We start from the raw sequence: 25,181 nt of genomic DNA, 5'->3' as shown, positions 1-25,181 counted from the left end.
AGCAACAACAAGTGTCACTGAACTGTTTACAGTAACACAAGCAATCCTGCCCTCCCCAAAGCTTGTGAAGAATCCAGATAACCAAGGGAATAGGAGGCAAATGTCTGAATGTGGGAGTGGGTCATGTGTTACTCAGAAATATTCCCCGCAAAACCTCCACCCCACACACATGCCTGTTTTTAGCCTGAAACCTTGATTTTTTTCTGGCATATGGGAATGAATTTCAAAGGCACAAAAAGACATTTTGTCTGCCAAATGTCTTCTGCCTCAGCCACAAGTTTGGTGTAAAAGTATAAACTGCTTTCTTTTTAAATAACATAAACATTATTTCGAGTCCAAGTGAAATAATTTTTCCACTACTTTATGAGAGCACCAGTTGTTTCATATGTTACAATGAGCAAGGGTGGTTGTTTTGCTTTTTAAAATGACATACCTCAACATGACACCAAAGCCTTTCTTCTTTTTCTTTTCAGGATCTTCATTTTCTTCTTTCCGTTTCTTCTCTTTGATTTTAGGTTTGCCCTTCTCTTTTTTCTTTTCTTTCTCTCTATTTTTTTTGTCTTTTTTTGCTTTGGTTTCTACATCTTCTATTTCAGGGTTCCCTGGAGGGGCAGATTCCATGTTCTGAGCTTCTTGACCAGAGTGAGAGCTCTTATCAGAAAAACCATCTGCAGAAAATGAAAAAGAAGCAATGGGGATAGCTAGGGGCCACCACAATGCAAACACATGAAATACAGCATCCGTGTCTACAAGGTGCTCAAATGACTCACAACACATACGCATTTAACTGAATAATTTAGAAAGCAGACTAGACATATCTAGTGAATTCAAGCAAAGTTCTACTGTAAATTAAACGCAGAATTATTATAATTACTTGTTTTCTAGTTATTAATCCTGATAAGAAAATCCTGAAATGGTAAAACACTATTCTATTTGAAACCCGGCTAGTCCATCAGCTCAAGAAAACCGTAAAAACATTTCATCACGGGCTCACTTCAACAAAAACCTACGTAAAAAATATGATTTTCATTCACTTCTTGGAATCTTTCCACTGTAATGGCTGAAAAAGAAATACATAAACTGTTCTGCCTGGTTGGAGAAGAGCTGTATTGTTTCTCTTTTAGGGCTCAGGATCGAAGCACAGTTTATGCTTCATGCTAAAGAAGACATTATTTCCAGAGTGGGGTCCATAAGCCCATGGTGACAGAATAAGCAGCAGGGTGCTCTGCCTTGTCTATACCAGGAAACAATTTCCTAGCTGGAGCAGGGGGAATTGTAGACAGCTCTGTAAAATGGGCAAGATAATTTTTAATGTAATCTGAAGAAGGCAGCTGCTTCTTGATGTTGAAAAACACAATTATTTAAGGATTGAGTTCTAATTCCTCCAACACACCCCTGCCCCAAAGGAGATCAGTGAAGACTTTACACTGAAGCCAGTCAAGGTTGGATGGAGTACTACAAAGGCAGCTCCCATTCAGCGGGACATAAGCAGCATGTTAAATTTAATCAAATTCAATTGGATTAAACTGCTTGCTTAGATGCTTTATCGAGTTGGCCCTCAGTCATGCTAGATGAAGGTGGTTCCGTCAATGACTACCAGTAGCAACTTACCCTCTTCTATATCCTCCGGTCCATCATAAGACTTGTCGATGGCAGCTCGGAAACTCTCATTACACCCCCGACCACGGACCACATGAGGCCTGGGTCTGTGAAAAGGGAGTTCATTCTTCCTAACTTCAGCCACAGCAGTCTGAAGACTCTCAAGAGAACTGGACTTCTTCAGTCCCAGAGTAGGGCCAAAATCCTTGCTGGAAGAGTCTGGAAAATAAATAGTTAAATTTTTATTCCTAAAACCACACAGTGAAATTTAACTAGTGAGACAGATACATTTAATTGTGTGCTTTATTAGTTGGGGCCTTTGAAATAGTGTGCAATCAATGTAATTTGTTCTAAAAATAACATCAAGGTAAGCCTAGTCCTGCAGTGATCCCCGTTCAGACTTGGAGGGAATAGCACATGATTTACAGACCTGACAACAGTGATGGGCAATAGCAGGCCCTCTCTGTGACACTTCCAAGTCTGCACCAATGGTAAGGATGGGGTTATTTCTTTAGAGTTTGACAACTGGGCACTGCTAATAGACTCACAGAGGACATTACTGGTATACCCACAAATGTAAACCACTGCAAAACAAGCTGTGGCATTTAGAATGACTCAGGTCGTCTGAATGGCTGATATTTTCAAACATGCTTCTCCTATGAGAAGATATTAAGTTATCTCATAGCTTCATCCAACCTTTTTCTTCAAGCTGAAACTGGTGCTGTGCTATCAATACATGCAGCAGGTTTTTCAAGATGAGAACATTTCCAGCAAAGTACAGCTTAACATTAATGATGTTGCTGTCTCTTTCCTTGTTTATAGGCGTAAGAAAGCACTTCATGCAAAAAAAAAAAAAAAAAAGAGTAAGTACCTTCCCAGTTCTCTCAGACCTTTCTTCTCTTTGAATGCTTGATTCTCCCCATACTAGATTTTTTTTTTTTTTTTTGTGGCAGCATTACTGTTAATTAGTATTAATACAGTGATAGTACAGCATGCCAAAAAAAAAAAGTTCACAGAAAACTTGCATACCAAGCAGTGGAGAAATTCACAACTAAAGCATAATTTAGAAGCCTTTGGAGCACCTATTTTGTTTTTATATGGCAGAGCGGTAAATGTGACAAACACCTCGGAAGAGACTTTGCCTTGCAAAATGCCTTGTCTTTGAGAGCATAAAATGCTTTTGTTTTCAACTTTTTAAAGTCATACTAACATAAGCAACAGGACAATATAAGAAGAGAAGACCTTCACATAGATGTCCAAATAGTGACACTCCCAAAGAGATTCAAGAATCACAAGACAGACAGATACGTTAATACTATGCTGTGATTTTAGCCATCCTAGAGTGCAGATATTTCTGAACTAAAACACTGATGAGCAAATTCTTAAAAGGAAAAAAGCTGAGAACTGGCACCAAATAGAGAATCATCAGTAGTGTCTATGTAAAGCAATTTACACTTCCATTCCCTGCAGACTGATATGTAGCTGAAAAAAAGAAGGGGGGGAGGGGGGGGAAGAGAAAACAAGTTTAAGGGAAGCCTGGTTGCTAGGTCACACAGAGCAACCTTCTTTGTTCACTAATTGCCATTCTGGCGACTACCATTATTGCCAAATAGTAAGTGCTAAAATGGAGTTAGAGCAATGACTTGCATACAACATACAGACGCTTAGTATCACTAAAAACTCATGCATCAGCACAGGGCACCGTGGTGCCTATCTTAGCCTGAGAACAACTGAAAACAGACCAGGGAAGCACAATCACTATAAAAGGTGGCCAACTGAAAGCCACTCTGACTAGCAGAGAAAATGCTTTCTTGTTTTGAGGCAGAAAACTGCTTTGAGGGGTGGCGTTGTGCAGCAGACAGGGCAGAGCAGTGAAGCAGGCTGAGCACAGCAGGCTGCAGCAGGGGAACCTCAGCCAGGTTGGGTCGCGGGCCTGAGCTGAGGCTGGTGCCCAGTGCCTCACCCACAGAGCCTGCGAGGACTGGTATCCACTGGGGGACTGCAACAGGAGTCCGCAGCACATGTGAAGAAGTGAGGGGCACAGCCTCACCTCCACAAGCAGACAGTGCAGTCGCTGTGACAGGCCACTGCCTTGCACAGACACAGACGGCAGGGCTCAAGGATCTGCCAGCACCTGTGGCTCAGGGAGGTTTGGCAGCCAATGCTCACTTCCAGGCTGCTGCAACCATCCAGCTACCTGAAACTGCTGTGTCAAAAGCCAGCACACAATTTGTTTATATACATGTCCCAGTACAAGCTGTATACATTAAATTAGGTCCTTATGCTGTATTACTTGGGGAAAAAAAGGAAAAAAAAGTCTTGGGTTAAATGCTGGTTAGAGCTTGTTTTATACAGATAGAGCCAAGCCAAGTGCTCAGCCTGGAAGACTGCTCTTAATGTACGAAGGCCATCCTAAGAAAATCCAAGCCAGCATCCAAGGTGTTGGAGTGACACTCGCGTGTGACACATATCGGCACTGAAGCTGTCTGTTCGGCCTTTGCTGCCTGCACACTGTGATACAGATTTTAGGCACCAGCTCACATACTGCCTAATCCAGCCAGGGTCGTGAAGAACAGGTTCTTTGTCAAACACATGCCTTAGACAATTGCACGGGAAACTGACAGTTACTGGCAAAGTATGTTTCTTTCTGCATAAGCAGCCTTTATTTTGCCATTTTGTCCTAACATGTAAACATCCCCAAGGAATTAATTTCATCAATAAATAGCAATAACTTCCCATTTGTTGGTAAAGAGAACATTTACGACGACTTTCATGTAGAATTTTCAGTTTGCTATTAAAAAAGGAAAAAATTAAATGGAGCACTCTTTAGTTACCAAGTAAGTTCAGAACAACACTGCCTTGAAAAATTGAATTTTCTTCTAATGCCCCCAAAAGAATTGGCTTTATGGTCACTTCACTGACACCGAGATTATCATCAAATATTGAGTTACCTTAAAAGACAGAATAAAACGGCAAAGATTAACGATATTCCTCACTGACAAAGAAAGTGAAATTTCATCTCTGATCTTCCTGTGTTCTACCATTTAAAAGGTGTCCTCATTTATTCAAAACCCTACTGAGATCCTTTAGTAACAAATTAATATCAGGCATTTAGTTGCCCTTTTCTAAAGCTGTAATCATTTAATCTGAAATTTGTACTGTTGCACATGGCAACACTGGAAGTTTCTCACTTACTGTCAAAATCCACCCATAAAAAAGCATCTGAATCCAGGTGAAAAATGATTACATTTTTTCTTGTTGATGACAGTAGGAACAATGCAGTCTTATTAAGTAGGGGAACATTTAGTCAAGGAATTTACATCCTTGGACATATTCACCAGGGTCTCCAGGGGGAACTTTATATTTTTCCAGTTCATCTTTTATTCCCTTTTCCTTTCATCGTAAGGCTGTTGCAGTCACTCCTTAGTGTGCAGCTAAAGAGGCAAGAGCTGAGGAGCTTCCACAAGCAGGCTAACCAGTCAGCCCCCATGCTTTCAGGGGCAGCATCTATTACTGGATGCTGCACAGAGGAATGCCCAAGACTCCATAACAAATAAATACCAAACAGACTCTCAGCTAGGGAAATTTCCCTCCCGGTTACCCCCCAGCGACTTTCTGCGGACCTTTAGGATAGCTGTAAGTCTGAAAATATGCATTTTACTCATGGGTAAAAATCAAAACAACAAAAAGACAAGAAAAAAAACAAACTCTCTCATCTTTTAGAAGTTACCAACAGGCATTTCTAGGTGGTGCATGCATGGATGTGTGTGTAAATATCTAGCCCTACTCAGATTTTGAATGCAAAAATATCATTAGACAAGGAATATTTTAATTGTTCATTGTGCTTAAGAATGTTTCTTTTTATGGATTTTTTCTTCAGTCCTCATTTATTTCTTTCTACAGCATCATGGTAAAAAGCCTCCACTTTATTTATTTATAAATGGTGCAATATTTTATGCATCTCTTTTGAATTTCAAAAAACAGCAGCTGATGTCAGCATCTGCCTGTGACTGGCTGAAAACAAGTTGCTGGTTCCAAGATAATATCCTTAAGCAATCGTCCTATAACTGAAAGGAAGGTGTATTACATACACCTCAATTTTCTGTTCAACGTCAACATGGTGACCGAAGATTTTTTTTTCTTTATGTAATATGTGGTTTATGTTCTGTTCTTTTATTACTGTTACTACTTTCAGATATTTCCAGGTTTCTCTTTTATAGCCCAGCAGAAAGAGACACAGCGAAAGCAAGATGTCAGTCACGAAAATCAAAGGGAAACAAGCTTGCATTGTGGGCAACGCAAGCCACCCCAAAGGCCCATGTAGAGAGGGGAATGGAAGAGGAACCATAACTGTTATCTTTCAAAAGAAAATGCAACTCCTAAGACACCCTAACCTTCATACATTGTATGCATTTATCATTAATTTAACTTTTTATACATTGATTCTTCTTGAAACTGAAAATACAGCAATATACCCAAACAATAATATTTAGAGGAACAATTCTATATAAATTATACTAATTTGATATTTATATTTTGTATACAGTGAAGGAAAAATGAAGGGAAAATCGTGCTGTGACTGAGAAACTAACACAAACACCAAGTTGTAGGAGGTGATAGCCTGGTTCTGTACCTACAGGAGGCCTGAACACATACATTCCTGTTTCCTACTGCGCTGCACAGGACGGAGCTGCATGTGACACTAAGGAAGAGAAAATGGTTGAGGCTTATGGAGGCTTCTACCCTGCGGGTACCGGGACACTGGAGATGGCACGGGGATGCTTTTAGCAGGCAAACCACTGGTTGTTCATGAAACACCAGGGCTGACTTGCACAGCTCGGCGCAAGATCTGTCTCTGGCAGCAGCTACAGCCTAAGCCCTGTCCTGCTTTGGGGACGCATCCCGGGTAACGTTCCTGATACCAAACTTAGCCCTGCCAACCTCAGCCCTACCCCTAACCTAACTGATCTTGCTTGCCCTTAGCATCAGCCCTATGTTTACCTTCTCTCTAAAGTAACCAGGGCAAGTTTAAAATATTTTGATACGCATACGTTCACAATATGTTCAAAACAATTTCAATTCACTGATCACATACGTTTGGTTGGTTTCTTTTAATACAAATTAAAATATTGCTGAACTTAAATCACTCCTGCAGAGCAGGGGCTAGCAAAAAGACAATTCACCCCTAAATAAATTGGTGTATAAAGTGAAAATCACGACTTTCTCTTTTAATAAACACACAATATAAAACATTCAACATTATTACTAATCTCTGTACGACAGAGACATGAGAAAACAGGTGGACAGACATCGTTCTTGCCCACAGGGTTGCAACATCATACGCCGACTAAAATTAATTCATGTTCACTTTGTGAACCATTTTGTTTACAGTTGTTTCATTTATTTATGGTAGTATGCACAACTGTAAAGGATTTTTTCCACTCCTATTTTTATATTCAGATGCTCCTCAATTATCAATCGATTCAATGCAGAAAATGATATAGGAAGAATTAATTTGAAAGTCATTACATCATTTGGTTTGTGATTTTCAAATGAAGAGCTTTCAGAGGGTATTTTTGTAGAATAACCTCAGACAATACTGTAGCCTTTTCTTCAACACTACTCTATACAAGTAGCATAGAAAAGATTATGAAGGGCTTGATAAAAAGCAGGAGAAAATCACTATCTTGCACTCATATATTAAAGACAACATGTATCATTTTGCTCATTTTATACCTCAAACCAAGCATTTCAAATTAGAAGCAGGAATACTGAACGCTGAACAGCCTCACTCCTGGCAGAAATATCTAAGAAAGAGAAATCAAAGCATAGAGGAATTTAACAAGTTCTCTGATTAAAAGAGCAAGCTACAGACTTGAGATTTACAGATATTTCAATCTATTTTACTACATATAATGATTGCAATTTAGCTCGTATTTGCACAAACTTCAATTTCAACTATGAATAATGGCGGTTCACAATTTGGAGCCCAGAAGCTATGCTAAGCTTTAGCCAGCTGTAGGAGAAATGGTTGGGATAAGGCAGTCATTAGGCTAGAAACAAAAATAAATGCATGACTACTGTCAGCTTAGAAAGGTGTGCTCATGATGCTGTTTTCGACAGTCTTATCATTAACAAACACTGATGCTGCTAAAGAACATGTTAATATTTCAAAAAGAATAATATGTACAGCATTAAGCATCTCAAAAATGCCAGTTACACTATGCAACAGTATAACTAAACTATTGCTAACAATTAGGAGCCGAAGAAAGAGGTTTGACCAAATGCAGTCCAAGACATTGCACATTTGCTACGTTACTGCAGAACACTGGACAAAATGCAGCAAAAGTCTGTCTTTGCAGAAAACAATGTCTGATGTTACCTATTGAAATACTTTTCTTTATTTGGTTAGATGAGTTTAACCTCTCTCCCATTACCTTCCACTTGACAGGACAGCTGTACATTTAGAGAAAAGTTTACCCAGATTATTCAAATCCCTGCTCCTCCAAGGGGCTAGTATTTTCTCTCTAGCTGGTGCAAATTCAAGTACTTGCCCTTAGGACAGGTCTGAGTATAAAGCTACCTGACCTTCTACATAATAGCAGCTTTCTCCTCAAGGATATTTATGTATATCTAATTGATTTTAGATATAGCTGTTATAACCTGCTAGAGGAAGGCAGGTACAGGAAAAGCAATGCAGGCAGGAAAAAGTCCAGTTTGTAGTAAATATGATTCCCCCGTGATTTCAGGCACCTTGTAAATTGATCAGGCTGGAACTGAGAAGTAATAAAAATTCCAGTGCCTTGTGATTGCTTTACTCCTATTTCCACACCCACCCTCTGATAAGGTCAAAGATTTCAATCCTGCTTTAAACGATTGGGAAATGTGACACTTTCTCAGATTAATTGATATGAATTACACTTCCATAAGCTAAAACAACATTTTTGTTACCAGGCCAAAGTTTAACATGAAGCGAGAGTCCCTGCACTACCATTCAAGCAAAGTCACTTTTAATGGTACGAGGCTAAGATCTAGAATGTTAAATTTGACCTGTGGGACAGAGGAGGGAACTTCATCAGCAGCTGAACAGGAGAAAAGAAGCCAATGCTTACGTTAAATTCATGGTTATGTTAAATCAGTTTCAGTAAGCCTGAGGTTTATTTTGAAATAGCCTACTGAATTATTACTTAATATTCATTATCAAGCCTGAAATTGAATTTTTTTAAATGACTAATTTAAATCAGCAACAACAAATTATAAGGATGCAAAAAGTTCAAAAAACTTGTTTTCTTCACTAATTCAAAGTGCTTTTTTGTGTTATTTATATGTGAATGCAGACAGACAGAAATCCTCTTATATCAACCATTTTATTTAGATTTTATTTTAAAAATGGTACGTCATGTTTTTGCCTGCACAGATTTTTACACTCTCATAAACTGCAGGTTGAAGATTGTTTTCAGCATCATTCAGGCATTAATTTAGGCTACTGCAACAAGTTAGATCATTAATGCAAAAGAAAAGCCAAGACGAGGCAACACAGAAAAATAAGTTCCGATCGCACCAATTTAACTTGCAATTTAAAAACAAAATTATATAAACAACTTATTTTGTGTTTGCTTTGCATTGTCAGTGAACATTAAGAGTAGGGATAAAGGCTAGATTTCAACAAAATAACCTGGAAAGAGGACTCCTTTTGCTACTAATAAAGGCATTTCTTTTGTACACCTGCTTACACACTGATCAGTGAATCCTACATGCCTGAGATATTTATGAGATCTCTTTATTGCCAACCCCACCACCACGAAACTGCCCAACAGCCACTCTCATTTAAGATGCTCTAAATATTGTTGCCATGGGTGACACATGTACATGGAGTAAGGCGAAGCTCTGCTAATAAAAAGGCTTTCACAGCATTTCAGTCCTTGCTCATAACTAAAGTTAAAATTTATGGCTTTTAAAATACTGGATCTAAGAGGGGTCAGGTTAAATGGCTGCTAGTAATAAAAGGAATCAATATGCCACAGCATCTGAAGCAGCCAGCAAACTAAATAAATACTTAATCCAAATCCACTTGGCCCTGAATTAAAAGAACATAAAATACTGTATTTATTTTGTTTGCACTCCACCAGTCCATGGTTTGTACCGCTACATCCGTTAGAATTCTACACAGAGCAAGCAACAAACGTATGCTGGCCAAGTAGCAATTAAACTGCACGTCAAGGCTAGGAGCAATTAACTGGGCATTAACCTTATCAGGGAACCACTCGTGGATTAGCCAACTACAAACAGGCAAACATCTCCGTCTGGGAAGATTGCGCCACGCATTTACCAAAGCTTCAGAGGATTGAGACTTTCTGTCTCGGGCACACACAGGGTAAATGAGCCATTTTCAATGATAACCCTTTATCCATAAATCCTGAACAAAACCAGGATCACCTACTGCAGCAACTAGCATTTCCTAGTGACACAGCAATGCAAAATGGTTTAGTCCTTACTGTACTTCAAAATAAAGCAGATAGAACAAGTAGTGAGCTTGCGTCTTTGACTCCTGATCCACATTTGGTTCAATTGATGGACAGTCCATAGATCTTCCAAAGGAACTATGAAAACCTATTTTCTTCTGTTTATTTCAAGAGGTTTACACAGACCGTGTGTGGATTAATTTTCACTTTAAGAAATTAATGCACATAATCTGCAAAGTTGCCTGCAGATTACCTGCGCAAAAGGTACAAATACACCCATAATCCACTTACCTATATTGGCGCGTGCACACACACACGAAGGCCGTATGCATGAAATAATGCCTATTGTTGTAAGTGCTTTGGGTTTAACAATTTTTATCTTGAAACAGTTTTGAAAAAGTCCGCAAAAATCCAGCTCTTTAACAGAATTCTAATTACAAAATTTTGTCAAACTTATTCTGACTACAAGAAATGGTTATCTAGCCCAGGTCTGGCTCAAATCTCTGAAATACTGAATTTGAAAGGATTACGCACGTTTTCAGCCACAGCCCTGAACAGAAGTTCCTCTTTTATCTCCCAGTATGACTAAGATCACTTGAATACCTAAAATTTTGATAACAGTATGTAACTATAGCTTTGTAAGAGTTAAACCTATAGTTGTAGTAATACTGGGACTTGAATCTAGCTTCACTTTCCACGCTTCAGCTTCCCTCCTTTTTAAGCTATCCTCTGCACTAAAACTTCTTTGCTTGGCCTCATTCCAGAGATGGGGATTGGTTTTAGAAGAAAATAAACCCAAAGAATGTGTGGGTTCCTGCCATATCTGAAATAACTGAGTGGGAAACGTGCATTTTGCCAGCTGAGTAATACTTTTTTTTTTTTTTTTCCTTATTCACCAATAACTCAAAAAAGGACTGAAAGAAAGCTTTTCCGTCTTTGCACACAAGTAGGCCGTGGACTAGGTCCTTCACTACAGCTTGTACGGAAGGAAAGTTTAATTTTCATGTCTAGGTTATTTCCTCTACCATTAGTTGGACCTGAGTAAATTTGGCCATAAACTTGCTCCTAAAGTAGAGGAACAGAAATACATATGCATTCCCATAGGTACGTGAGCATATAATGATATTCCATGTTCACATTTTCAGCAATTACAACGACCCCACCTACCCACACATCAGAAGCTACAAAGGTATAGTCACTCATGCTCCGTAGCCTATGTGTTTAAGTAAGATGCATAGTTTAGTAAGAAACTCAAGAAGGCAGGTCGTGTGTGCAGAAACAACATCAGTACAATAAAAACTTTAGTATTGAGAACATTCATTTTGTCGGTCTTAAAACATGAAAAGTATTCTCAGTGCTCCTTCCATGAAAGTGAATACTTAGAAAAATCATGTCCAATTCATGGAAAAATTGGCAAGAAATTTTCCTTCTAAACAGCTGCAGCCAAGGGTTTTGCTGAACTGTTCTACAGTGTGCAAAGACAGACGTGTACCAAAGGACATCTGGCAGTCTTCTGGGTTTTAACAGACACGACTCACAACTGGATTACAATCCCAGCCTTCCTCAACAATAAAGCAAAAATACCACTTCAGTTTTAGAAGTTAACTCTTCAGCCTAGCCTATATGATTTACTACTTCACAATTTACGTTTGTGTGGGGATATATGGTGCTACCCTTTCCTTAGAGGATTGCAGCTCCTTTGTTAGACATGCATGTCACGATGTGTCCTTTTAATAAAGAGGTTATTTAAAACAACTACAAAAGTGATAAGAACATGAATGAGACATCAAATAAAGTAGCTTCCTCTAATCTGTGTTTGAAAACTAGCCTTAAGTATCCCCCATGGAGAGGGGAACCTCTCCATATCTCTAAGTCTTGTTGCCCCATAAACAATTTTTAGCATCCGAAAGATGTTACTCTGTCGCATTACTGAATTATGTTTAGGATCTTTACAATATGCAGTTTTGCATTGCTACAATGTGTTTAAATAGCAAAATTAGAAAAGCAAATAGAACTGCTGCATGGAAAAACTTAGAACATGATTTAATTGTAGTGCCAAATGAATACACATACACTTTTCTTGAAATTCTTCTACCAGAACTTATCCATTTTAATTGCCTGTCTATGAGTCACAGTACCTTCTTCCCTTTCACTTACTCAATAAATGGAGATTGGATACAGCATGTTCCTAAACATAATACAGTATCAGGCTGCAGAAACGGGGGATCAAATGAGATGAAAGAGTCATTCTAATTCTCATCGTTGCCATCCCTCAGCAACCAATGGGGACGTTTCTAGAGAAGTTAGCCAAAGCACTATCCAAAAAAATTCCAAGTTTGCCTAGGTTTGACAGGATGGTAAGCAGCAGCTGGGAAACGCCACAGTGAAACTGCAATCAAAATCACTGGATACAGGTTAAGCACAATCAAACAATATTTTAACCCAGACTAAACCAAGGTGGCTTACCTTGGAAAAATCAAGGTTTCCTTTAAATTGAGCCTCAATATTATTAGAAACACAGGATTCTGCTCAGTGACAGTACACTCTTGTAGGTTGAGCCAGAGTCAAGCTCCAAGTGGATCTGGATGTGCTTGGATAATCAGACACTTAATCAACCATATCAGAAAACTAACACAGTACGATGTATCAGCTGCAGACCTCAGCCCCCAGTTTGATCTACTTCATCTACTTGGTGGTTGGATCCATCGATGAAATTTCAAAATCTGATAATTAGACAGGCAGCTATTTTACAGGATTGTGCAGCTCTCAAGTTATTTCAAATAGCATTCCCTTCAAAGCAAAGCGCTACAATGAAATACCCCAAACTAATACTGAACCACAACCTTTGCCTAGAACAGGATCCTAAGCAATTGATAGCAACTGCAACTATTAAGAGCCTTATTCCAGGATCAGAACCTATGTGTGCTCACATTAACAGGGACTACACAACTAGAATAGGACCAGTTTTCAACAAATTGGTCCAAGCCTAGGATCCAAATACTCTGCTGGAGTAAATCAACACTCTTCCTCTGTCTGCCAGCTTTTCGCAGCTAAGAATCTGGCCTTTGATCATTGTCCTCCTCTGGCAGCGTATGTTGGCATTACACATACCTGCCCGCTGAGTGTCAGACAGTATTTGCTCACTTTGCATAAGTTACAGCACAAGTGTCAAGTGTTAATAAGTTCAGCCTGAGATAGATTCAAAGCAATGACTTATGGGTTAAAAAGAGCTTTATATTATGTTATCAATCCACATAGCCATCTTTGGTTGCCCCCCAGTTCTGCTAAAGGAGTGAGAATAAAGGAGTGGATTTATATGCTGGTCAAATGGAGCATATTTACTCTCCTGAAAGCTCTGTTTTTATTTATTCAAGGAATCAAAGGTCTGGAAAGAAGTAATAGCTGTAAACGTATAAACAGTACAAAGATGCATCATCATAGATTATCAGGAATTTTGACACATACCTCATGCTTTAAACACATCATTGTGAAATTTCTGAGGCAAGAGCACCTCTACAAACTACAGCTCACAGGAGTAGTTTGTTGCAGCGTTTTCCCCAAGTCTTTCTTTTCTTGCATGTCTGTGGTGAGTGCAGTGCAACTACGTGACTTTCAAAGTGAATTTATTTTTTGTAATAGCAAGTTTTCACTGTATTTTTTCTAGTTCTATGGCATTTTTTTTTAAAAAAGGAAAGGATTAAACAGGTATTCAAGCATTTTAAAAGATCATTTGCTAAGTAGTATTTTTGGTTTATTTTTTTTTCATTTTCTAATTTTAAGTAATGATTTTCTCTTCTGCTAATGTTTTGCTAGGTCTTTGGACAGGATTGGTAGAATCCATCCAAAATACGTTGTGTGACACTAATTTCTGAAATATTAATCTTCAGATCCTTAATTATAGTTTTGTTTTTGCTTGAGAATGATAGCTAATTTTAGTAGGGCCTGACCTCTAGCCAAAACACCTTTATGGAGACGAAGTAATTACATTAATGTGCAAGGTAGGAGTTAATGTTCATCATCAGTCACCCAATGAAGAAATCTGTGCATGAAGAAATGTTATCAGATACATAGCACACAAATAAAAGATGAAAATGCATTTTAGTTAACTGTTTTCTGTTATGCTAGTTTGAGAGCTAGCAGGTATAAAGTTTTCAAATTCTAATGTGATTATGCAGTTGACGTCATTTAAAATCTTGAATTGTTTGCAACAATAAATGTCTTCCTTTCTAGTAATCTCATTTTGAACTTTATATTTGGCATATTTAATAGTGAAAGGATAGTGCATCGATCTCTCCTTGCCTTCAAAATCCAATATTGCCCATGATCACACATCTTACTTGCACATGAAGGAAAATATACTTGGCTATAGATATACAAAGCCATACAACATAAAAGTGTACATCTTAATTCATTGCAATTATGTCAATTCCCAGCTATATTATGAGAATACATTAAAAACGATACTATTACTTGTTTTACTAACCCTTCAGTGGATTCTTAAAACTAAACGATGATAGTATCACTAATATTCTTGAAACCATAAGCTTTTGCTGCAGCTACTATAAAAGCCAGTCTCAACCATTAAGAACAAAGTACACAAACATTTTGAACAATTTCAAAGATATTAAATAGCTTGTCCAGATTTCTCTAGCAGTGCCAGAACATGTTATTTTGCCTTTTTACACCAGCTAGTGCTGTGGTCTATCTTTTTCAAGTTGACCAAACATAGGAGAAAACAGCTCTTGCATTTGATGTTCACTTTGCTCCAAGAATTTCTAGCATCTATGCGACTGTACTTACTCTTTCTTTTGTATCAAGAGTGAACAGCTGCATTTGTATTCTGCCCTGTATCCTACTTGTTTTTGAAGTATTTTTGCCTCCTTTAGTCTTTCTCTCACTGTTGACCAATATTTCATCTGCATTAAGAGGAAAATTCATTTCATCTGTGAAATGCATGCCATCCCATTTCCTCAAGAAAATAAGGCAGAACACCCCGTCCTGTGGTTGGGTATAGGCTTACAGCAATCAATTACTTCAATATTTATGTAATTCTCAAAACTTCATGCATATTATCACATGGTTAATCAGAGCTGCTCAGCAGCATCTTCTCTTGACCTTTAATGGGTATGTCAATACTCATACTAGATAGTGAAACATAATAAAGAATTTCCTTTAGACCAGAAAACTGAATTGAGATTTCAAAACACTGAGGCCAGTGTTATTAAAATAAAAAATGCCATGGTTCTTCTAACACATGCCTAATTAGCCCCCCTGCAAAGAAACAGTCCCACAAGAAGGAGCAGAAAGCTACTAGCTGGGCACATATCTCGCTGTAAGAGAAAAAGGAAGCAACAAGTAATCAATCATAATTTCTCTTTGTAGCAATATCCTTGATAACAAACATATACGTAGATAATTTTTCATGCTGTGGATGTTAATAGTTTACATGTGTTCAAGATGAAGCAAGAAACCTCATGAGAAGTAAAACCCGCTGAAAATTAGCTAATACATGGAAACTATTCTTGCCTCCGGTCTTTAAATCTCTGAATATTTGAGGAAGGAGAGAGCTCTTAGAGAAATAATGTATAAACATGTCATGTCTTTGTGTTTCTTATTTGGCACTAGCATTTAGTGTTATCACACAAAAGACACAGGATTTTTATAGGCTTTTTGCCTGATGCAGTATGACCACTTTTATCTTCTTGAGATGTGTTACAGAGGAAAGGCTTCCAGAGTTATAATAGTATATATAAAAAAATAAAGCTAAAAAATACAGTATATGCATGCAAATATGTGAAAATCTATGTTTTGGAAGCAGCGTCTTCTAAGCCTTTTCCTATCAGTTCCTCAGTTCCTGCCCTACGAGAGCACACAGAATTGGTTGGTAATCATGAGCCAACACCTCACTGTGCTGTTACACCAACTCCAAACAGAGTAATAACCAGTACCTCTAATAATTTTGAACAAGCCTAGCTGTATTTCTGTAATATTGGCTCTCTTAAGTGGAGAGACTATAGATCCCTTTGTTTCTGCAGTGATTTATTGATGATTTGTCAACACTTTGTAAAGTATAGCTCATCTCCTGCTTCATTCCCTTTATGCTTCTATGCCTCAGATGTTTTCTATTTAAACAGAAAAAAAAAAAAAAAACACAGATGTTTTGACACAGTATTAATTTACTGCAATTTCACCTTAACAATTCAGGTTCAATGAGAGCATAAATACAGTATTTCAAATGAATGTTGCAAGCATCTGCCCATAACAGAGCTGATGTCAAGTTTCTTCCTCATCTTTAGCAGTTCACCTTTTCTGACCAGCAGCACAGAAAAGCTGAGCACAGAATTCCCTGATGTTCTTTTAATTTATTTTTGCAATTTGTTTACTTCAAATTAGTTCTGGCAGAATAGTCCTTTCTTGTTTACTTGCTGTTCACAGAATGAGTTAATTTTTATCAAAATAGATTCTTGAAAAAACAACCCTTACATCTGTTTAGCACAGAAGCCTTCTGGATTTGGAACTGGTATTTTGTCAATTTTTAATACATTCTTGATGCTGACTATGTAACTCTTCAGTATCTGTGCTCGTATCTCTTAGAGAAGACAATGATATTGCTGTACGGTAAAGCACATTACAAATGTACTTTCCTTTTAGTTCATTCAGTTTGGTCTAAAACAGCTACCTCGAGTAATAACTAATATTGATATTGCCTTACAGCATATGACTGTTAGATTTTAATCACTAGGTTTTGTTAGTCTGATTAAACAATTAAACTGCTTAACTGAAAACCAAAGATAATTGATTGATATGAAGGTACTAAGAAATTCTATTTGAAACTTAAGAATAATTCCCTACTAAAGATAACAAAAGCACATTTACAAAAGCACATTTCAGTATTAGTGGTTGTAGTATTGTTGGCCATTTCGTTGTTTATTGATTCCATTTACTTGAGCACTCATTCCTACTTTCCATTTTCTAAAAATCACTAACAAAATGGGCACTCTTTCCTGCTAATGCAGATTACACTGCAAGTGAAGACTTCATCTACTGTAAGTGTAACTCATCATTAAACAAGGGAAAGAATTGCTGCTTCTGCTTCTTTAGCTATAAAAACTTCCTTAACTATGTGTAAATTCCCTTCTTTCAGTTTGGATCATAAGGTAATTGCTCTAAGAAGAGAAGAAAGACAGAAGGAAGGAGGTGAGATTTGTAATGCCAAATCATGTAGGTCTGAAAGGAGTTAATTTTGCAGAAACATTTATTGTCGCTGAGGTCTGAGAAAGACTGAAATGCGTGGGACTACCTGCAAGGTAAGTAACCACTCTAAACAAAAAAACAAGGATAGAGTTAGCTCTGCAATTGGTAATTTTTATGCTTCTCTTTCTCTAGGTTAGCGATTCTTGCATCCTCAATTGAAATGAAGAAGTAAACATAATAACAGGTGTCAGAACCATGCCAGGACACCACTAAGGAAAAACAAAAAAAGGAAAGAGGGTTGTGCGGATCTGCTTAGGCAAGGCTAGGAAGCTGTGGTGTTTCTCATCAAACAGAATTTAGGTGAATAGGTTATTCTGGCTTGAAGCAAATCGAGTACACATCTGCATCTCTTATCACTAATAACATTCACTGACTATATGTAATTCCTCTGCTGCTCAGGTGTTTTGCAGGGCCAGGTAGCAGTATGAAATACACATACCTCTGTGCTGACTGCTGAGTGCTCAGGTCAGAATTTTAAAAGATGACTTATGGGCTCTTCCATGAGGGGAAGAAGGGTAGAAAAAGAAAAAGCAAACCAGGCAAGCAGGTAATTTAGGTAGGGATCAGATTTTATAAGATATTAAGTACTTGTCCTCTGAAAGTGACATGCTTTAAGGTTTCATCTTCAATCTTGTGCCTTGTATTTCATGGCCTCCAATTTATTTACATTAGCTATGGTTCTTAATCTTTTTATACTACCACTCCACATTGTTCCAAATCCAGAGGTTTAGGCCCAGAATTAGCTACTTAACGTCAAAATGATTCTTTAAACCATATGTGGTTTATAGAGTGCAGCCGGATTTTTCTGCACAGTGTGCCATATTAATAAAGACACATTTTTATTTGTTTACTCATACTGTAATACTGTATCTACTACATACTAAATAAAATGCATAATTTATTTGCGTTTCCATGTCTGATTTTCTGAAAAGGCTCATGAAATTTTAATTCAAGTGGTTACAGCAACAGACTATGTATTAAAATTATATACAAAGAAAAAAGACCTCAAAAGAATACTATTAACGTTGCAAAGTAGAACGCTTGGGCTTGCAGAATACCACAGCAGAGGTGTCCATTGTTAACTTCTTTCTCTATGCACGCAGTGTAATAGACTTTCCTTTTATGACCCAAATACATGATGACAATTTTATTTACAGAACTCCAGCTTCCTTCTTTCAGGAAGGATCGACTAACATTTTCTTCCACATGTACAGCAATTTCCCCCCTTTCTTATCCGACTCACTTTAATATCTGCTCTGACAACAGTGTCTAACAGTTCTTCATGTATCTTTCCCTGAAACACCTTATACAGCTGTAGGGTGCTTTGCTTTGCTGTCTTTTTTTTTTCTTTTCTTTTTTTTTTTTTTTTTTGAGACAACACACTAATGAATTTATTTCTATAATGTCATTTTATGACATATCAGTACTGTCTGTGTCTCGGGAACAATGAACTGAAACAAAGGGATGAAGATCAATTCAGGTTCCCATTTTAAGATTCCTGAGACCTGGTTCTCCTTGCTCTCCACGCACTCTTCTGGTGCTTAGAATATAGTATTTCATGGGCTCAGAGCACTATTACCACTGACTTTGGCTGCAGCCTGAAAAAGATGTGGCCTTTCTGCAAATCAGCACACAGGCATGTCAGGCACCAGCAAAGTGAAGAGCATGCCATATCTCGGCAGTTCGGTTTAAGGAACTTTCTCCCCACAGCAATTCCGAGATATGGGTATGGCCAGAAAATATTTCAAGTTGTACTTAATGAATAGAAAAAAGAACGACCCCCTTCTTTACACTTAAGCAGATCCACCTTGTGCTCTGGAAGTAAAAGTCTTTGTGGACAAATAAGGTTTTGATTATACAGTCTCACAGCATCAGCATAGACTAAAAGGGGCCAGACGGTCCTTGCTAACATATTCTGACAGCCAGCATTTCCTACTTCAGACACCCTTCATTTTCAAATACGTATGCTATTTTAACATAGTTGGTGAATTTTTAAACATACATATTACGGTAAGGGTGACAGAACACTGGAACAGGCCACCCAGGGAGGTTGTGGAGTCTCCTTCTCTGGACACTTTCAAAACCTGCCTGAACGTGTTCCTGTGTGACATGATTTAGGTGTTCCTGCTCCGGCAGGGGGATTGAACTAGGTCCCTTCCAATCCCTAATATTCTGTGATTCTTTGATTCTCTGACATATATATATATATATATATATATATATATATAATTTATTTAAGAAAAGCAGAAACTCTGGATGCAGAGTCATCCAGGATCAGCACAACCTTAGTCTCCTCCTCCCTTGCTTATGCCACCCTTTCCCACAGTGCGCCTTCTCTTCTGCCATGTGCCCAACCTCCCTGTGTTCCCACCCTCAGCATACTCTTCTAGCCCCTGGCACCCCACTAGCACACTTTCTTCCCAGCCCTTGCCATATGTTCTTATTTTTTCCTCTCATAAACAAAAACAAATATCAAAGTTATTTTAGGAAAAAGAAAAAAAAAAGGCAGACAAATCCCCCACCGCAAATGACACTGGAATGGAAATGGCTCACATATTGCAGAATCGGTGATAGGATGTTCCATGCATGACAGTTAACAGGTGATAACATAGTGACAACTGCACACTGCACCAATACTTTATATATGAAAAGAGAAAAGAAAAAGCAAACCATGAGTAGTAGGAGAACAGAATTATTTTTCCTGATCATTTACTTATTTTTCCTACAGGTCAGCAGAAAAAGAGTAACTGGAAGAAACAATTAGTTCTTGGATTTTTTGTGTATTTGGTCTCTTATTATAAAATTACCTTGTGAACTATCATTTGTAGCTGTTTTGTGATGTGTATTTCAGTAATAAGTTCTGAGCTATTTAAGCAGACAATTTAGTCCTGAAGGTAACGCTCATTCTTTTTTGTAATTTTAAAATTAAAACTGGTGGGTATGTTTGTTAAACTCTGGAAACTTCCATCAAACAATTTTGTCTTTTTTTCCCCTCCTCCCAGAAGTAAGTATCTGGGCAGATTATGAAACAATAAAAACAGAGGCATCTGAATAACTGCACTATATTGGATTTCTCTTTTATAATGTTTCTATTTGTCAACAGCAGTATTTCAACTGGCAACCAAAAGAAACCCCAGCCCTTTTCTGAATACAGGAATTTATGCCAACTGCAGATAGGAGGAGAAATTGTAATTACACACACACACACACAAAAAAAAACCAACAACAAACAAATCAATGATAGATCCTCTGTTCTGGTCCCACTGCACCACTCCCATGGCACAGAAAGGCTTGAAAACTGTCTCAGTTTTAACAACTTGACAGCAAGTTAACTGAGGCTTTTGTTTGCAGTCTTTGCAAATACCATCAGCTTTCAATGATGGATGCATGCTTCTAGCACCAAGTTCTAGCTGTCAGTTCGCCCCATTTGCCTGGTCCTGACTGCAGCACTGGAAAGCAACCGAACCCTGTGTACACTCTCGGTGGTGAAGTCAGGGTCTTGATGCTGGAAATTATTATTCTGAACTATTATTCTGAACTTGGGCAATTAGCATCTGCTTCTCTCCCATGAATTCTCTGCTTTGCTCCAAGCCCACTGTTCACACTTAAACAGAATGTTTCCGTCCTACTCCTTTCAGTCTGTCAACTTACCAAGTGAGCAGCAAGACAACAGGAGAGAGAGACAGTCTCCCAAACAAACTACTAATACCAAACCACGCTGTGCAAGCAGCTGTCCCCAGGACCTGACTATGACCTGCCTGCTCTCTTGGCCATGCGGGACAAGGGGAACCACAAGCAGAACAGTAGGCAGAAGGCTCTATGCAAACTAGTACCAGCATAGCCAGAAGAACACAAAGAAATAATGATGTAAATATAACTGTGCTAAGTCTGCTGGTGTCCTTGGATAGCTGGAGGTGAAGTTTTCAGGTCACAGATTTGCTCCCAGACAGATAACCAATCTACAAAGGTTTCTCTAGACATAAGAACAAGTTTGAAGAGGAAGGAAGAACTAGAGAGGTGAAAACTAACACAAGGTGAAAACTGAAAGGGTGGGAGTCAGATGTAGAATAACCTCAGTATAGGTGTCAACCTATGGGGAAAGAAATCAGCTTTTAAGTTTCTTAAAAAGAACACCAAACATAAATAAGTTTGGAGTTTTATCAGTAGGGATCTTCTATGCACTCACAGGGTTGGGATACCAATCATTATACTTATCACCCGTAGATAAAAATTATTGGAAGCTACATCACCTCAAGTAATAATAAATGCCAAGAACTGGGTGAGAAAAAACAGCCCTCATAGAACCGCAAGCACAAGTTAGTGATTCCCTCACCAAATAAAATCAAGACCAACAATGAGCTGATGATGTATTAATGGCTTGTTCTGGAGAAAGCCCAGAATACCCTGGGTCATAGCTAACCCTGTTTTGAGTAGGACACTGGACTAGATACCTCCTGAATCTTCACTCCCAATTTGAATTCTACAATTTTTGCTGATGACACTAAACAGGGAGTCAGTAGCAATACAGAAAAGGATGAGCACATAAACTGATAAAATAAATCAATGATGATGAGTGAAGTGAAATAAGAACAATTTGAAAACAAGGTCACTTGCTTTGGCACAACAAAATAAAGTTCTGAGCTAGCTGAGCTCCTCAGTAAGATGTATGAAACAACACTAAGCTGTAACAACTAAAGTAATTCCACTAGAAAGAAAGAAAATCTTCTGCATGAAGCTGTGATCATCTTTGTTCAAGGAAGAATTCAAAGTGAAACAAATATAAGGACAAGTTACCATACCAAGTTATATATTTAACAGGCAAAATTAAGGCTAATGAGAAATTTCATCTATTAAGACATTAGGTGAAAAGGGGGTGGGGGTAAACAGTGGCATATTTCCAAAGGGCAGCATGGTGCCATTGCCTGAGGTAGGAGGAAAGTACCTGCTGGTTGCTGATGATAACTGAAGGAAGTGCTTTCTACTCTTCTGTGAAATGCTTCCCATTTGGGCTGCCACTGTATATACAGCAAAAACTCTCCCACTCTTCTATTATATCAGAAAAAAGAATTCCAGTAGGGCACTTAATCAGAAATGATATTCTGGGTACTTTGGAGTGCTGTGCAGGTAAGTGCTAAGTAGTGTTGTTGTACTGAAAGACCCACTAAAAATAATGCTATTTCATGAGACATACAAATAACAATGTAATTCTTTTCTTCAAAGTTAATTTCTGAACCATATTGCTGTGCACAGCTTTTATTACATGAAGATGCACATTAATAAATAGCATCAACAATTCATTTTATACAATACAACCTAATTTCAAATGTTATGGAAGGTAAACACTATACTAGATATTATTCCAGAAGCAAGCTGCACTAGAAATATCAATTACTGGTAGCTACTTTCAAAATCCTTCTTATTGATATGGCAACATGACAGAAGTTTGAAATTAAAAAAAAAAAAAATTAAAAAAATCATGAAAAGGGGAAAATTATAAATGCTTCCCTGTCTATACTCAAGCCTCAAAAGGTAAGGTAACTGGTAAATACATGGTATTACAAAATAAAAACAAACACCACAACCCCTAACAAACACAACAGTTCAATCTTTTGTGGGGGTATGTCATTTTCAACTTTTGGTCAGCCAGTTTAACCATACAAGAAAATGTCCCCTATCCCACTTCAGCCAAGAGCTCGTTTAATTCAGTGCTCTTCTTGCTACATCTCATACTCCAAAATGCAAGTTAGAGGGCCAGATGTATTATCTGGGAAGTTTTCCAAATTCATTAACTCCTTGGCACCAATGACTTCAGGATACTCTCTGCCAGCACTGAATATTATGCCCTGCAAAAGCCCAGCTCCTGGAGGGAAAGGATTAATAAAATGAGGGATTCGACAGTGTCTGTTGGTCTTTTTGGTCACAACAAGCCACTAAAAGAACAACAGAAGGTGCCAACACTGATCACAGCCAATTTCGCAGTACCCAGTACTCTGAAGGTCTTTCCTAAACATCTGCAGATCATTCACCACAAAGCTTGAAAAAAGTGCAGACAGTGTTTGAAGGAACACAAAACCAGAGAAAGGACTGGCAGGAAGTTAGAACTGCAGAGTGGTAAACATGACGCAGGCACATTAGATCTCCTCTGTACTTTCTCCTCAGTTACAGAAGATGTAATCTAAAGCAACTCATTCTGCCTCCTGAAATGGCTGCAGTCGTGCTGCCAGCTGCTAAAGGGCCGACGACTGAAGAGCCTTACAAGGTCCCAGCAATGGAGGAGACCTGATGGATCCACTCGCTGGTTTCAGCTTTCTTCTAAGGGCTAAGGAGGGAGTTACATGAAGGAAACCAGCCAAGTGTCAGTCATACAGGTACTTTGATGGGCCATCTCTTCAGGTGCCATCACCAAAAACGTTGTCTGATTTAAAGATCAGAGGTCCCCACAATTTTAAATACTGAAGCTTGGCTGACTGCTGTGCTTTACTTTAAATCTCCACTGTTTGAATAGAAAGCACACCAAATTTACATATACTTTACATTTCCTCAAACTTATCATTTCTTACTCTTTGATTAGGATTAACGCCAGCTTTCATGTTTTACATTCTGCCATCTGCAATCACTTCAAATTTAGTAACAATCCTTATCATCGCCCTGAGTATATTCCAGGATCCAGAGACTCCAATACCTGCAGTTCTAATAACCACTTCTGCAGAATAGCAATACTGTGAGACTGTCCTAACACAGTTATACTACTTCAGATTTCAGAGAAGGCTTTATTTCTGCCTGATATAGCACTACTCATATAGACACATCCACTGTATTTACAAGTTCTCCCACCCTCACATCAGAAACAACCTGAAATACGACAGTTGAAAGCAACAACTTAAAGCAGAAACTTTCAGCTAATACATGAAACGTGGCAGGTTCAGCACTGATATTCGTAGAGAAAAGTATCACCAGATTTCAGGAAGAGAATGAATGTCCCAAACAGCCCACATCTGATATATTATACCAGCACCACACCGTTTGCCAGCGTATTTCAGCTTGCAACAAATACAGACTTCTGCAGGAATACCTTCACTTCAGTCCACTGCAAGCTGACACAGACCACAGGAAGATGATACTATCAGGCCTTACAGTAAACAGACACATTCCTTACAGTTATTAAGTCTGCACTTCTATTTAATTTTATGCTACTACAGCATTGTTTGTTTGCTTGTGCTTTTTTTGTTTTCTTTAATTGTCTCTTGACTTGTTTCACTGAATTCTGCATAGAACAATGCTCAGAAATATGGACCAGCAGGAGAAATAGAAACTGTAAAGTGTAAACATTAAAATACACCCACAGTTAATAAAGCAGTATGTCCAGAATCACTTCATAAAGAGGAGAAAAAAAAATGAGGTAGAAAAAAAGGAGGTAGAACATGCAAACGCACAAGCACCTTGGCTGGAAAAAAAAATGTGTTGGATTTTTTTCCTCCTACAGTCACTTCCCCCTCTTCTGTATCATACAGCAACTATAACATTGGAGCATTAAATTTCCCAGGTCGCATTATATAAAGTTCCTGTCCCTTTCTCTGCTCCTGGGTGAGGAATACTCCCCAAGGAAAAAAGGCTATTTACTTTGCAACCCCTAGATGTCAACAATTCACACTGGCTAATTCATAGTTCCCATACCACTACGATGTGACGGAAATAAATTAAATCTTTCACCTCTTTATTTTTAAAGACTGCAGTTTGGGTATCTGCCAGACCAGGCATTTTCCTCTGAGAAAAGACCATCATTACTGCCATGCAGATTTTCCACTCTAAGTTTATCCATGTGGAAGAAAGAGGCATTCCCGACACCCAAAATTGCTCTCCAGTATC

General features: G+C 38.3%; 1 protein-coding gene across 1 annotated transcript in view; it reads right to left on the bottom strand.

Annotated features, from left to right (window-relative positions):
• The window catches only part of PARD3B (par-3 family cell polarity regulator beta), a 402,224-nt gene that overhangs the window by 140,009 nt on the left and 237,034 nt on the right, over positions 1 to 25,181 (bottom strand). Inside the window, exons 18-19 of the mRNA XM_035330820.1 lie at positions 1,612 to 1,818; positions 434 to 668 (exon numbers count right to left, since the gene is read on the bottom strand). Coding sequence (XP_035186711.1) covers positions 434 to 668; positions 1,612 to 1,818 — 442 coding nt within the window. The remainder of the gene's footprint in view (positions 1 to 433; positions 669 to 1,611; positions 1,819 to 25,181) is intronic.

This window comes from Oxyura jamaicensis, chromosome 7, assembly GCF_011077185.1.
Source record: "Oxyura jamaicensis isolate SHBP4307 breed ruddy duck chromosome 7, BPBGC_Ojam_1.0, whole genome shotgun sequence".
Classification (NCBI taxonomy): Eukaryota; Metazoa; Chordata; class Aves; order Anseriformes; family Anatidae; genus Oxyura; species Oxyura jamaicensis.
The sequence above is the reverse complement of the archived record's forward strand: the minus strand, read 5'-3'. Positions and strand labels throughout refer to the sequence as shown.